The sequence below is a fragment of the Temnothorax longispinosus genome, chromosome 10 (assembly GCF_030848805.1).
Source record: "Temnothorax longispinosus isolate EJ_2023e chromosome 10, Tlon_JGU_v1, whole genome shotgun sequence".
In the NCBI taxonomy this organism is placed as follows: Eukaryota; Metazoa; Arthropoda; class Insecta; order Hymenoptera; family Formicidae; genus Temnothorax; species Temnothorax longispinosus.
The window spans coordinates 4,894,080-4,910,186 of NC_092367.1; the positions used below are offsets into that span (position 1 = coordinate 4,894,080).

The 16,107-nt window shown below is 38.7% G+C and overlaps 1 protein-coding gene across 34 annotated transcripts in view; it reads left to right on the forward strand.

Moving 5' to 3' along the window:
* Window positions 1-16,087, forward strand: part of Shot (dystonin-like protein short stop) — a 100,280-nt gene extending 84,193 nt beyond the window's left edge. For 15 of the 34 annotated variants that reach the window (XM_071790273.1, XM_071790276.1, XM_071790279.1 and 12 more), the window contains 17 exons: window positions 126-2,250; window positions 2,324-2,571; window positions 2,975-3,028; window positions 3,662-3,739; window positions 4,197-4,368; window positions 4,481-4,598; window positions 4,677-4,906; window positions 5,021-5,138; window positions 6,480-6,542; window positions 8,565-8,716; window positions 11,593-11,752; window positions 11,839-11,970; window positions 12,072-12,255; window positions 12,760-12,822; window positions 13,225-13,344; window positions 13,751-13,810; window positions 13,981-16,087. In XM_071790273.1, the coding sequence (XP_071646374.1) occupies window positions 126-2,250; window positions 2,324-2,571; window positions 2,975-3,028; window positions 3,662-3,739; window positions 4,197-4,368; window positions 4,481-4,598; window positions 4,677-4,906; window positions 5,021-5,138; window positions 6,480-6,542; window positions 8,565-8,716; window positions 11,593-11,752; window positions 11,839-11,970; window positions 12,072-12,255; window positions 12,760-12,822; window positions 13,225-13,344; window positions 13,751-13,810; window positions 13,981-14,143 (4,240 nt within the window). In that variant the 3' untranslated portion in view covers window positions 14,144-16,087. Of the gene's footprint in view, window positions 1-125; window positions 2,251-2,323; window positions 2,572-2,974; window positions 3,029-3,661; window positions 3,740-4,196; window positions 4,369-4,480; window positions 4,599-4,676; window positions 4,907-5,020; window positions 5,139-6,479; window positions 6,543-8,564; window positions 8,717-9,570; window positions 9,678-10,744; window positions 10,807-11,592; window positions 11,753-11,838; window positions 11,971-12,071; window positions 12,256-12,759; window positions 12,823-13,224; window positions 13,345-13,750; window positions 13,811-13,980 lie in introns of those variants that run through there. The other 19 variants (XM_071790304.1, XM_071790281.1, XM_071790301.1 and 16 more) reach the window with 15 other exon arrangements.
* The last annotated feature ends 20 nt before the right edge of the window (window positions 16,088-16,107 follow it).

Below are 16,107 nucleotides of genomic sequence, written 5' to 3' on the forward strand. Positions count from 1 at the left end.
CCCATCCTCCCTGTAGATGGTTCAATGTTGTGTGGTTCGAGTACATATAGCAGCATATACGTTGCTGCATAACGTCAAGAAAAGTGGCTATGTGCTTTCTAATATTATCGTCTTTCCGTATCTAGGCAAGCGGCCGAATTAACGGAAAGAACATCCTCCGAACAAGCAGCAGCCATCAAGGAACCGCTCGGTGCCGTGAACAAACGCTGGGACGGATTGCTGAGAGGCTTGGTGGAGAGGCAACGATTACTGGAGAACGCGTTATTGCGACTCGGTCAATTCCAGCACGCTCTGGACGAGCTATTGGTGTGGATCGAGAAAACTGACAAGACGTTGGATAATCTCAGACCAGTAGCGGGTGATCCACAAGTGATCGAAGTCGAATTAGCCAAGCTGAAGGTTCTAGTGAATGATATACAAGCTCATCAGACGAGCGTTGACACTCTGAACGATGCCGGACGACAATTGATTGAGGATGGCAAAGGTACCGCGGAAGCGTCTACTACAGCCGATAAACTGGGCACTCTGAATCGCCGTTGGCGAGATCTGTTGCAACGCGCCGCTGATCGCCAACGAGAACTGGAAGATGCCTTACGAGAGGCACAATCCTTCACTGCTGAGATACAGGACTTGCTGTCGTGGTTGGGCGACGTGGATAACATGATAGTAGCTTCCAAGCCCGTTGGTGGATTGCCCGAAACCGCATCCGAGCAATTGGAACGCTTCATGGAGGTGTACAACGAGCTGGAGCAAAACCGTCCGAAGGTCGAAACGGTGCTGCAACAAGGACAGGAATACCTGAAGAAAGCGGATACGACCAGTGCCGGTGGATTAAATCACAATTTGCGAACGTTGAAGCAAAAATGGGACAACGTGCTTTCGCGCGCCAGCGATAAAAAAATTAAGTTAGAAATTGCCCTGAAGGAGGCCACTGAGTTCCATGATGCGTTACAAGCTTTCGTTGATTGGTTGACTAACGCCGAAAAGATTCTGACGAATCTCAGACCGGTCTCAAGGGTCATGGAAACCATACTTCAACAAATCGAGGAACACAAAGCATTCCAGAAAGACGTCGGCGTCCATCGCGAAACCATGCTGAATCTCGACAAGAAAGGAACTCATCTCAAATACTTTTCTCAAAAACAAGACGTAATTCTTATAAGAAACTTGCTCGTGAGCGTGCAACATAGGTGGGAACGAGTAGTTTCTAAGTCAGCCGAGAGGACGAGGGCTTTAGATCACGGTTACAAAGAAGCTAGAGAGTTCCACGATAGCTGGTCGAACTTGATGAACTGGTTGGACGACACTGAGAAGACGTTGGACGAGGTCGCTGCCGACGGACTTGGCGGCAACGATCCGGACAAAATTAAATCGCGTCTCAACAGACACCGCGAGGTACAAAAGGCATTGAGTGCTAAACAAAGCACGTACGATAACACCATGAAGAACGGCAAAACGTTGAAGGATAAGGCGCCGAAGACCGATGAACCTGCCTTGAGAGAACTTCTGAACGAATTGAAGAATAAGTGGACTACAGTCTGCGGTAAATGCGTGGATCGACAGAGAAAGTTAGAAGAAGCTCTGTTATTCTCCGGTCAATTTAAAGATGCGATTCAGGCACTGCTGGAGTGGTTGAGCAAGACCGAGAAATATCTGGCCAATACCGGACCACTTTACGGCGATCTGGATACAGTAACTAATTTAGTGGAGCAACACAAAACTTTTGAGAGAGATTTAGATTTACGCGCCTCACAAATGGAGTCCGTCATTAAGACCGGTCGTGAACTTGAATCTAAAGCCTCTATTGAAGACGCATCGATGATCAGATCGCAGTTAAACGAATTAAACAGTCTATGGGACAGAGTAACCAGTCTCTCATCGAAGAAGTCCAGACTGTTGGAAGAAGCCATCAGAGAGGCCGAACGACTTCACAAAGCTGTTCACGTGTTGCTGGAATGGTTGAGTGATGCAGAGATGAAGCTACGATTCGCCGGACCGTTGCCGGAAGACGAGCAGGAAAGCAGGAATCAATTGATGGAGCACCAGAGATTCCTTCGCGAGTTACAGACTAAGGAAATTGAAAAAGACAATACGTTAGAGTTGGCACATATTATTCTTGGAAAAGCGCATCCCGATGGTGCTGCAGTTATTAAACACTGGATCACGATTATTCAGTCTAGATGGGAAGAAGTGGCAACCTGGGCCTATCAAAGGAATCAAAGACTGGAGAATCATATGCAGGGACTACAGGTTTGTATTATATATGCTCTCACATATTTTATCTCATAGGAAAAGACTGATATTATTACCTGTATATTTGTAGGATCTTGATAATCTTCTTGAGGAGTTATTAGCCTGGCTCGAAGGTTTGGAGAACACTTTGAATGCCTTAGAAGCGGAACCCTTGCCCGACGACAGGGCTACGCTCGAAATGCTTATCGCGGACCACAGAGAGTTTATGGAAAATACCAGCCGAAGACAAAACGAGGTTGATCGCGTGTGCAAAGCCCGACAAATCAAGCCGATAAAGGATACGAGAAAAATATCGAAAGTCAGATCACCAGCGCCTATGTACGTATTTATCAACATGAAAATTTATAACTCTAATATATTGATACAATAGAAATTCTCGTTTTTGTAAAGCAATACAGATACGTGATGGATGCTGATAATATGTGCAGCATTGTATTTCAATATGCTTGCTCCGTATTCGAATCATTAAGCTTTGTTTGCATTATGCTCTTATATGTGTGCTACATTTGTCTGTGCATTTAACTATTTTTGTTTCACGAGTTTTATCGTGCACATTACAATTTTAGGAACAGTTACAGACCACCATGTTTGATAGGATTTTTTATTTTGCTAGATGCCTGCAGTTTTTTTTTTTTTGTATATCATCTTTTATGTCTTGAATTTCGTATATTGTGTGTATTTCACTGTTGCATGATATGTTGCTTTTGCAATGGGATTTCAGTAAGGATCTCTATCAGGATAACGAGCATGAGCAGCCTCAGCCTCGTAAACAAAGGTGCGTTGTCCATCATAACATAATAAATATTTTCTACATATTTCAATCGCATAGCCTTTTCGTAAGTACAATGTTCTTGTGTTTAATACGCGCATCTTTAGTAGCAATGTATACGTTTGTTTTTGTACGTCTTTATAATATTCAAGACACTACATTCTCATCACACGATAATTCTTGTTCGCACAATAATTTCACGGTATCCAGCAAGAGTCTAGAATTTAGTTAAGTGTATTAACTCACTCGCTTTTCACTCGTGACTGTGACATGCATAAACTTACTACTGTTCACAATGCACTGTATTAAAAAATTTAATCAGATATCTCCTTTTGCGTCTTGTGTTATACGTTACGTCATTATAATGCATACACATAGCTTAAGACATCGTCACAATTAACAATATTTTCAACCCGGTATGAAACTGATTTTTTAAACATTTATCAAGTATAATTTCTACATGTACGTGCAAATTGTACGTTCGATAAGAACTCGCGTTAGTTTCGCACTTTTACAATCTATTACTTACATGAAAGAAAACCAATCTATAAACCAGAGTGCTGTATCAAAGAAGATCGTTTTATAGATGCCTTATTTAGTAGAGAATGTTTGAGTGATGTGACGCATGTTCCTGTTTAGCCGAGGCAGCCCAGGTCGTGACAGAACGCCAGATCTTTCATTGCCGCACATCGGTCCACGCTTCCCACCCAAAGGAAGGTTCGTTACGCCTAGTCTTATTTCAGTTCATTCTGCGTCATTTCATAATTTTCACCCGGAATCATACGGGCATCACTACGCCATATATGACTCAACGTGTCCATTACAACTCACTAGTGTCTCGGTAATGGGATTCTTGTTTTTTTTTTCTCTTTGCGGGATGTGATTGGGTTTAATGAATTGTTACTGTTCGTTTACAAAACTGTCTTGCCTTGTACTGAAAGTGTGAAGTTTTGGGTTTTCAGATGCAACATTTACATTTGAACTTGTTATCGAGTTGTTCTTTATTTTCGCGAATATTTCGTCGTTATATCTCTTTGTGAAATTATCTCGATGATTAGTTGCCCCCTTCCTTCCTTAATTAAAATGACATCTCACATTTCTAATTCTTATATCTTAGATGTATATCTACTTTTCGTATACAAATACACATATATATTTTCTTTCCTACAAGCAGCAAAGGAGCCGAGCCGGAATTCCGCAGTCCGAGAGTTAAGCTTCTCTGGGATAAGTGGCGTCACGTTTGGATGCTGGCGTGGGAGCGTCAACGTCGTCTGCAGGATAGATATAATTACATTCAGGAAGTGGATCGCGTGGCTAACTTTAGCTGGGAAGAGTGGCGCAAACGGGTGAGATTTGCATAGATTCGTCTTTTTACTTCTGATGGAAATAAAAATCTAATTATTTCTTTGTCAATTATCATAAACTATTTAAATGAATGATTTTATTTTCTAATTGCAGTTCCTGAAATTCATGAATCACAAGAAATCCAGGCTGACGGATCTGTTCAGGAAGATGGATAAAAACAATGATGGACTTATACCGAGGGAGGACTTCATTCAAGGAATTATGAACACCAGTACTTATCATATCGCTTATTTGTTTCCTAAACAAAAACAACTGTATTTTTCTACTGTTCTAATTGTTTAATTTGTAGAATTCGATACTTCTCGTCTGGAAATGGCTGCTGTTGCCGACCTCTTCGATCGTCACGGCGAGGGTTTGATAGATTGGAAGGAGTTCATCGCCGCTCTGCGACCCGATTGGGAAGAACGACGGACCTACCACGACACGGATAAGATACACGACGAAGTTAAACGACTGGTCATGCTGTGTACTTGTCGCCAGAAATTCCGCGTTTTCCAAGTTGGCGAAGGAAAATACAGGGTACGTGTACAGTTGTAATGATTTAATTAAAGCATCTAGCTGATTTTAATTGCGATCACGTTTATTATTGATGTATCACGTATGACTTTATCGTGACGACTGACGAAATTACAGTTTGGCGACAGCCAGAAGCTGCGTTTGGTTCGAATCCTGCGCTCCACTGTCATGGTACGCGTCGGTGGAGGCTGGGTAGCGTTAGACGAATTCCTTCTAAAGAACGATCCATGCCGCGGTAAGTATTCACCACAATCCTTTAATCTGCGCGATATTTATAGACGATCCGAGATTAGGTTGAGATAAATCGTAACCGTATACTAGTCTATCCACGAATTTTTTTATTGTCAGTATAGTGAGGAAAAAGAAAGTAATTAATCAAAACGACTTGTAATTGAATGAACTATTGGGTTAATGCGAAACATGTTTGCAAGGCAAGTTACTCCTTAATTGCAAGCAATTGAAATAACTTTCAAAATAAATTTTCTATGGTACTGTTTCCTTTTCTCTCTATCCTTTTCCCCAAGAGGCAATTAAACTTGCGTTCCCGTTTAATTTCGATATTTCTAATAATCGAAAATGACGCTCTTAAGTATTAGTTATTATAACAATGTGTTAACGTTTGGTTTTTGTTTCCATCGCTCTTACTTCATATTAATCAACATTACTTTGCTGCATTAAATGTAGGAATGTGGTATCATTTAAGAATTCATTGTCATTAACGAAAGCATATCTGAACGTCGATTTGATATAACTACTCTATATTCTAGCGAAACTAACTAAAAATATATTAAGATTATGTAATATGTATGCTATGTGTACGATTTCGACTCCTGAGGTGTCATAACATTAGCATTAATCGGACGTTAAATGCAAATCATATTAACTTAACGTTTAAAGAAGAATTGAGAGTAGTATACAACACACTCGCTGTTTATTGCTTTGCTTATCTAACGACTTTTCCGGTACATATGTATATTGGTTTACTCCGTTGGTTTTCGATCCGGTACTTGTTATCATTTTTTTACATTTATATTTTACGTTTATTATATTTACACAATGCATGACACAATTAATTTAATTTAATTGCATATCATTGAATTGCGTAAAAAATGTCCATTGTCGTTTCTCTCTAACTTTCTCTGTATTTCTCTTTTTTTTTTCTCTCTCCGCCTTTTCCGCCAATGGTAAATTCATCAATTTCGGAATATCAATCTTGAGATAATCATTAGTTCTACGTCAGAGAACCTTTTCTGGTATAGTACGATTTCATGAGTAGTAGGTAGAAGGTAATATTACAGTAGGCATATCTAACGTCTTGTTAACTAATGTACTAACATTAACATAATAACTGTCCCTTACTGTCCATCAATCCTCCTTACATTCCCGTACGTCTGACTCTACGACAAACATTTCTGTTTATTTCATTTTTCTTCTGTTTTACGTTTGTTTACCGAATGTGTTTCCGTCGTGTTTACCGAAAATTATTAAACTTTCAAATTCGCGGCGCATGCATGAATATGTATCTCGCTCTCTTTCCAATCGACTCTGTCTCTCGAATCGTGATTAACTCGTTAAGTTTTTCTAATGCCAATACCGGATCCTAACAAACCGGAACAACATGAGGGTTGGTGTCCGCTCGGTGAGAACTGTTTTACGTGCACATAATTCCGTTCATGGTCTATACGGGTTGAGCGAAACCCGCTCGTTCGATTATTAAAATGTCATATTTGAAACTCCAATTGGTATTGGATATTTATGATACGCCCGAGACGCACGCTAATAGCAACTGTTGCAGTATAGACCATGAAGGTGATATCCCTGCGTATGGTGCATGACCTTATTAGCTTGTTCGAAATAATTTTTCGACGTGTTTGCCTTTTTGTTGAGTATGTCTATATATACGTGCGTATACGGTTGTATTATATGGAACGATTAAATATTGGCAATTACTGCCTGGGTAAGGTAAATAGATTGCGCAGATGAAATTAAACGCTATAGTTATACTGCGCTACGTAATGTTGATCGTCTCACATTTTGATGCAGTTTCGAGTATCAGTTTAAAAGAAAAAGCGTGCCTGTGTTTTATAGTGATGGAGAATTACGAACGTAGTATACTGCAGTCGTTTCGCTTTCTTTCCCCCGTTTTTTTATTTCTTCAGTTTTTTTGTTTTTAGTTTTGGTGGATGGTTTACGTTAGCCAGTCTGTCCCGTATTTGATGATGATTATTTTCCCTAAATGTTCTACCTTTTTGTAGTAATATTCAATGTGATTATATGATTGATTGATTTGCAATGATCAATTTAGATGTATTCTTCGTAGCTCCCCTTTCCTGTAGAAATTTTAATATCCCTGCTAGAAGATAACCAATGCATGTATTTAGTGAATTTTGATTATTGTTTTTATATAATTATTTGTCATACTGGGAGATGAGTTTTGTCTATATGAATATATTAAAACCTCTCCTCTCTCCCTTTTTTTTAGTTCAGTTTGTCATTAAAATGTTACGTCAAAGTACGTTGGTTTCTTTTGGCATGGTTGCGCGTACAATCCCAAAAGACTTTTTGCGTACAGAGAGTTCTAGGAATGTCGTATTTTCTTCCAACTAAAAATTAGAATTAAAATTCAAAAAATATATATTTAAAGATAAGAGTGAGAAAGGAATATAAAGAATAAGAGAATATAAAATTGTTGGTATAAATAGCTATGAGTTACGAATAAATTTTTATTAACGAAAAATCAATTTTTTTTTAGTGGAAAGACATTCTGGGGTACTCTATGTATTCATTAATTGCTTAGGAATATTGTGAAATGTACGATATTGGGCGACTTACAATTAGTTAATCATGTTTTTACGCTTATATTTTTATTGTAAAAGAGGAAGTGTGTGAATTCCGTCGCGAATTGCACATTTTATACGAATATCCTAAGCACCGAAATTAGTACTGTATTGTACAAAATCGAGTCAGTGGTAGAATATTTATAGTGTATCTCGTAAATTTTACGTAATAATCATGATAACGTAAAACTTGATTCGAGTGACTTTTTTTAAAATAAGTTTGTATAAATTTTTACCTCTGAAATATTCGATTTTATGATACCGAAACTTTTTTCGATCATATATTCTAAATACGCTGTCTTTTCTTTTTTTTCCCCATTACAAACACACACTTGGATACGCCACACATGCCCTCATGCATACATATATACGAAAACACGCACGCATACCGTGAAACATTTTTGTCGCCTTTTTTTTCTCTTTCTCAAAACTATTTCTCCTGTCCATTGCCGCTGCTCATTGATAACGTGCATGCCTTGATATTGTAAACCTGTAAAAAATATATATATATTTAATATCGTTACACCTTCCGCTCCATATAACTCATGAACTCTCGTTCCGGATGTTGCCGTTCCGATATTTACACACTCGTTTTCGCTTTCATTTTTTTTCTCTTTTTTTTCTCTTGTTAAACTAACACCGTCACATACCGTGCTCGCGTTCGTTATCTCATCTCGACGTCATCCGTTCCCGCTCTTTGTTTCTCTCTCTCTCTCTCTCCGGACTGTTTTCTTGTACAAAATAACATCTCTCTGGCACCTCCTCTCGTACCCCGCATCCCCGAAACGCCTTTTCCCTAACTGCGTGCACGCAACACACTGTAGCCAAGGGAAGAACGAATATCGAGCTGCGGGAGCAATTTATACTGGCGGACGGTGTTAGCCAGAGTATGACGGCCTTCCGGTCCAAGCCGAGCCCGACCTCGACACTGCAGCGTACGCAAATGTCCTCCACCAATGCTGGACCGATCACCAAGGTAAGCAGGGGTCCGCTGTCCGATCGTGGACCACCTCCCAAATGCGACGTACTCGGTCTCGCGGTGCCTTTTACTTCTCTGCCGTTAATTTGTAAATTAAGCTCGTAGAGTACTCGTGGGATTTTTGTATTAGATCTTTATGGGTGCCGTTGTGGCATCGTAAGATAGAAAAATTTAAATTGCACGTATAGCTCTTACCTGGACAACTCTATCGACGTTGATTTACGGTCTCACCGACGATATCCGTAAGTATACGATATCTACTTTTCGTCATCCGTCAGCCTAGTCGTTTGACGTTCGCATGAGCATGGCAGTTTTCCAGTTAGTTGCATTGTTTGAATACGTAGAGGTAGCTAGATAGATGACGCTTGTCTACTCTCATCACTCGGTCGGTCTTGTAAAAAAAAAAACACAAAAAAAAACAGTTTGATTTTACACCAACTAAAAGCCAGACAGACCCGTCGTGTCTTCGTCTCAAAAGTCTTTGTTCGACCTCAGGAGATGCGATTTCGTTAAATTTCTTGCCTACCTTCTCCGCAAATCCTTCCCGACCTCGTCGCTTCGCAACAGCGAGGGGAGACTGGACTTCCCAACTGCCCAATCACTTGTCCCTGAGAAATCCTATGACGATAAATGTTACATTAAATATAGATTGAAAGAAATTTGTTACATTGTGATCCGAATTACGGTTCAGAAGAAAAAAGAAACACGTTAGAATCATATGTTAGTTTAGCGCGGAGATAGTAGCCGTTCGTTTCAGGAATATTTTTCACTCCGTTGGTGTGCGTGAGCCTCCCGAAAAAGGGGCCACTACGATTGCATGAGGAAGCTAAAGATTTTCGTTTGTGGTGTAGCGGAGGAGTTTATGAGCCAGCTGATGCCGATATTTGAGAATTTGAGGCAAAAGGAGGACCTCCCGTGCTCGTATCCCCTTCACATGCACGCCCCCTCTTATCATTGGGTAAATAACGAAATTTTTCTCAATTTTCTACTTTTTGCCGTTCGTGTGATGCTGTATGCGCACTTGAGTTTGGGTTTTGAGTGCGGCCGCGACACGCGACTTGAAGTCGATTGACGGTGCATTGTGCGTTTTCATGGACTATTATTGCTTTTCTTCCTCTTGCTATATTTCTATATTTGTGTATTATGGAGATTCTCCCCGCGATGCATAAACGCCAAAAGTTATAATTACGATTAATCGACGATAGCATAAGTGATTTTATGATCACAATTGTTTCCTGACTGTAATGAAGTTGATAAGTGCATGTCAGAAGAAAATGTGTGTCGTGTTCAAAGAGAGCCAGTAATGTGAAGGAGAATGGATAGAAGCCGAGGCTTAGAAAAAGAAGTTCCGGTTCATTATCATGTATCTCGTGTCACTTTGTCTCTGCCTCACCGCCTGCCCATTTTTCTGTAAGGAATGTATAGAATGAGGAGACTCTTACGTGCCTCGACTTTATCCACCTCGCGGTCTGATATCATTCGAGGCAGATTCGTATAGGCACGTTACATCGCGAAATGCAAACACCTCGTCGCATTCATTCAAACACATTGCTCTGCATCGAGTTGGTTTTTCTTTTGGTTGATCGTCGAATGTGTCTGATTTTGTGTCGGAATTATTTGGACGCCTCTTAACTCCCCTGACCCTTGCCCCTCGAGAGAACGATTGACGCGATCTACCCAATTTTGAGCATGACTAGATGTTTCTTTCGCTGTTTTTCATCTCTTTTTTTTTAACGTAACGCGAATATCGAGCAACAAATTACCAGTTAAATTTTAGGATGATTAATTTCTCGATTTTCACGTGAACCCCTTTCGTCTAGTACTCGAAAAACCAGTCGTTATCGTCGATAACGATCGCAAAATTGTGAGGAACTTGAAATCGAATTTTTGCAAATAAGCTCGCGGCAGTAGACACGCGTTTATTCGTACGACAAATACGAAAGACGCATCGGGGAATATGTAGTCAATTTAATTGAACATGAACATGCATAACGAATGTCGTATCCTGTATTGCTGCGTGCGTAGTGGCATTGATCGGAGATACCTCGAATCACCATAAGCTACTATATCTCTCCCAACATCTTGTGGTAAGTTTTGCATGACACTTCGCTTTACCTACTGCCCGAATCTGGTAACTGTTTTATTTTACATTCGTATTATTTAATCTTGGTCTTTCAACAGCTTCGACGAGCGTAATAGACCGCAGACCGGTATATCTTCACTAGTCCACGGCTGTGCACAAGTTTGTGTTGCTTAAACTTTTGACGATAATAACTCCATGGACTTACCCGATTTAATTTAACAATCTAAATTTTAAGAGATAAAGGCTTTTATATTTTACCAGCTGCATTTATCTCCATTACTTGGAATGAGTTATCGTTAAAGTAATAATCAACTAAAATTATTTATGTTCTATTAGTTTTTCTTTTATATCTTTTCATAGAATATATTTTTTATAGTAGAATATTAAAGAAAGCATGTATTTTCTATTACTCCAAAAATACTACTAATTTAGTGATATTTAGTTAATTTATATATAAATATAGACATATCTTAATTTTATTTGATATACTGCTTGCTTTTATTTTTACTAATAAATTGCAAAAGATAAAACTACTGCATTGCAAGCAGCAGATTTTTTCTGTTCTCCAATAGCTTGAAGAAATATTTAAAGAATATTTTATTGCGCGACATAACTTGCACACAGCTAATATTAGCAATTACTAATAATTCTTTAATTAGGCGGCAGAGAACGCGTAATACGAAACCGTACTAATTCGATAGTCGTATTGGACATGAATTAGATATATAATAATTTCTGCTCTTGCACGCGTTTATGTGTAAACTTTATCAGATTTTTTTTCACCGTCTAGGTGAGAGAACGCAGTGCCCGCAGCGTACCTATGGGTCAATCGCGAGCCTCACGCTCATCCTTGAGTGCCGGCACGCCCGACAGCCTTAGCGACAACGAAAGTTCCTTCAAGATATCTGGTAGAAAAACCAGCACGCCTTATAGATCTACCGTGACGCCCGGTAAGATTCTGAATTAGAACCCAGGAATAATTACTTACGAAATAACGAGAATTTTACAGTTAATTATATGCTGCGATGCTTTACAGGTGGTAGCCGTCCGTCCAGTAGGCCAGCATCCAGACCTGCCTCCCGACCAGCCAGTAGACCAAGTAGCCGACCTGCGTCGAGACAAGGAAGTAAACCGCCTAGTCGATACGGATCAACGCAGTCGTTGGATGGTACATATAAGTTTTATAATGTTTTATACTGTAACATATTCTGTATTGTACTTTCTCCGTTTTTTGAACGAGTCTTGAAAGATTATGTCTGATATGTGCAGACGATTCATGCACCCCAAGTCGCATTCCGCGAAGGACCATCGTGGGCGGCTCCGGTAACACTCCGACGTCCAGTAGACACAACAGCGTATCCGGTAGAAAACTTACAACCCCGATGAATGGTTCGAGCTCTCGACCTCGCACTCCAACGGGATTGATTAGCCCCGCCAGTGGAGTGCCTTCCAGGTTTGTAGTAAACACACGTCGCCTTACAGCGAAATATCTCGTGAAATAGAAATCGTGGACTAACTCGCATTAGTGTGCCTTAAATAGAGATATGTGTAACCACAATTGTGTGCATATAGATTAACGATAAGTCGACCGGTAGTATTTCACTTTACATCAAACTGATTGCGATGGCTCGAAGAATGTTATTATCCCGAAAGAATTGATGATTTGTCTTTTAGTTTTTTTTTTATTTAGCCCACCCCCTTTCCATTCTGTTTCATTTTTTTTGTCTTTTCCTTACATTACAATTCTACCGCGTATATACGATGCGTACCACGTAAAATATCATCGAATAGTACTCGAATATGAAGGAACAAAGACCCGATGACGCATTACATTAATTGATTAATTGATCGAGCCTCTTACTACATCTCGTGTTAACCGCAAAACATCTACACGACTAATCGATCGGGTATAGTATTTTAATAATCATTAACAGATCTGGTTAACAACATTTTTTAGGTTTGGCTCAATCCATAGAGCTTCGAGCATTCCAACCCTGACTGGTGTCGGAACACCTATCAGGTAAAGCATATTAACGAATCGGCAATTTCATGTAAAACTGGTTCGGGGATAGCAGATTCTGCAGCTTTCATTTTGCGTTATGCGCTCCATCATTATAAAGCTGTTTATTAGAAATGCAAAATGCAAAGTAGAAAGCTGCGAAGTGTTTTGTGGTGTGGGGCCATCGCTTTTTATAAGAACGTAGTTTTGGTCGTGGTGACGGCGTGGTACATTTACACTTTTTTTTCATCTTATTATTTTATTTCGATCTTTTGTGATTGTATCTCTCCCCGTTTCTTTCTCTTTTCGTTTCTGTCTTCTTTTATTTAATTCTCGTAACAACGCGAAAAGAGATTCCGCTGTACACTAACTGCGATATACCGTCCGTACAATTAAATAACGTTTCGAATGGTAATGCCTTAGCCGCTCTAGGATACCCGTATATGTGGGAGTGGATATAAAATCTCCTCAGTCGACCACCAGCAATATGTCGACTCACTCAACACAAAGCAACCATTCTACGATTTCTACTGATTCCACTGGGTATGGCTTAACTGGCGCTTCAATGTAACCCGTTTTCCGTTTCTTCTCACATCCGAACGTTGATTGTTTTGCTTTGTTGAACGTCTTACTTTTCAAGCATTGTGTAGAACTTCTCTCGCAACATTATTATTTAACATCTTGTGTTTGTTATATCCATCTCTCATTAAAATCTGATCTTGATACTATATATTATACCGCACGGCTTTATTTTATTTGACAAAGCTTGCTTCTTTTCTTTATCTAATTAGATCAGTAACTCTTTGTTTGATTCATCGTATCGGCAATCCAGCCAAATTATTCCATGAATTATCACTACTTTATGCTAGCTTCTACACCCATTGCAAGTTTTGATTATAACAGTTTTATATTTAAGCTCCTCGACTAACGTTTTTGTTTATAACGCTAGGAGCAGTTCCCTGTGTACAAATTCAGCAACTAACATACCAACAGCGATTAAGCAAGCTAGGTAAACATTAATATTAATTTAAAAACGTTCACTTCTCTCCTCCATTCGTTCGCTGAAAATATGCCTAAAGAAAAGTGTCGATATCAGTTTGCATTTGAGCTTTATTGGCGTTGAGAGATAGCGCTCGGTTACACGGGTGCATTCGTTTATATTTATACCATTTGTTTCAGAGTACGTACACCGTCCAGTGGATCCAGCACCCCGCTACCGCCGTCTTCGAAATTATCGAGGAAACCCTCCGGAGCTTCCGACACGTCCGTGTCGGGAACGACCCCGAGCACACGGAAGGGAAAACCCACGCCGATCGAACAGCGCGCGCCGTTCCGATTGTAATAGCTTATTAACGGATACATATAGCTTGTAAAATCAGCGTATTATATGACCGAACGAGAATAAATACAAAACATCCCCGCCACGAATTTAAAAATAACCACACGGTATTGCAGGGAAATACGAAATGGGTTATTGTTGTTGTATGTGATGAGAGAGAGAAAAGCGCGTGTAATATGTGCTAAATTGACTGGATCAAAATTTCGTAGAAGGCAAATGACGAATCTAGAAGTTACGATTTTTATTCATTTCGTTGAATTTCGCCAAGTACCGAATGCCATTAAAATTACGAATACTAATGAGTATTTCACGTACTCTCTTAGGGTAAGGGATTACAAACAGTTGGGGAAATTTATTTATTTCGTCGCCCGCGTTAGAAAGCGCTTGAAGCCTCTATCTAGTTTGTAATAACACATAACACTGAGATAAATTATTGTTATAAATACCATAATCTTGGTATTACCGAAAGTGCAGGGTAATGCTGTATAATTGAAAATATTTAGGCGAGATATGTAACAATATCTTCGCCGACTTTCTGGATAAGGACAATACTACTAAAAAGATTTTAGCGTAAAAGAAAGAAATCATTATATGTATTATAATTACGCTTATGTTTAATATATATAACTATAGATGCTTGTGTAATTACTTTTATATAATTTAATATAGTTTGCTCATTTCGCACGCATACCTTTGCGTGCTTTATACACCGCGTGAAACGATCGTGAAGGTTGTTTCGATGAAAATTTTTTGAGCGCTATATTTGAGCAAATTGTATACACACGAAGACATTAATTTATTTAATATTTCCCGCTTGACTTATTGTATTCGTCGTACGAATTAACGTCTAATTTGCATTTGTTAAAAAAGGAAGAGAAACCGTGTATGCGATTTTAGATTATGATACAGATTGTAAATCGACATTCATTTTTGTTATCCGTTTCGCAAAGTGCACCGTACATATTCGATTAGTTTAGTCACGCTTGTAAAAATGAATTGAAATGTAACTTGTATTTTTTTTTTTTTTTTTTTTTATTTCTTTCATATCGTATGTCAATTGGATGAACTTAGATTGTAAAGCCGTAAATGTTAATCGATTAATTTTTACAAATCTGCTTGATGTTACTTCCAGAAGATTTTTTTGTATATTTGAAGATATATTTGTATTGCGAAACGGAATATCTCGTTGCTTTGTGGAGAAATACGACAGTAATCAAATGTAGTTTAGGATTCATGCACAAATTTAATCCTCGAGCGGTTGCAGTTGAAAAGTGCAATTCTTTCACAGATGTTATTTTCGCCAAATAATGTCTATGAAATTCTTTTAGCTACATCTTTCGTGCGCCAATATATATGATGGAATTAAATATAAAAAGGCTGAAGTCATTTACGCGCCCGCTCTAAGATTAACGTGCGATATGCTTTTGTTACGTGTTTGCGAATCGATTTATCGATTTAATGATCAATTAATAAGTAAATAATTATTATAATTATAATTACATAATTATATAAAATATATAATTATTAATTATAATTGACTAATGAGAGATTTAAGAGTTCGGGGGAACATACCTAACAGCGTTAAAATAATAATAATAATAAAAAAAAGAGAAAACTATACGTGTGAATAGTTAAGTAAAATATATTCCATTGCGCGAAGTGTGGCCTGTTAGGTGACGGGTAGAAAAGAGAAACTCTGAAAAAAAGACATTTCCATTTTTTTTACACATATATATACTTTTAGATGCGATTAATGTAACGGAGATATGACTCGCTGCCTCTTATAAATATTACGTAATGCGATTAATCTTATTAACAACTTCTCAACGTATGATTTTCGTTTCTTTTTCACTTACCGAGAAGTGCTGTATGATGCTAATAATAATAATGATGATGACACAGTGATAAAAAAAAAGAAATATAACAGACACACGCATACACATGATATTTCAATGAGACTCTTGATC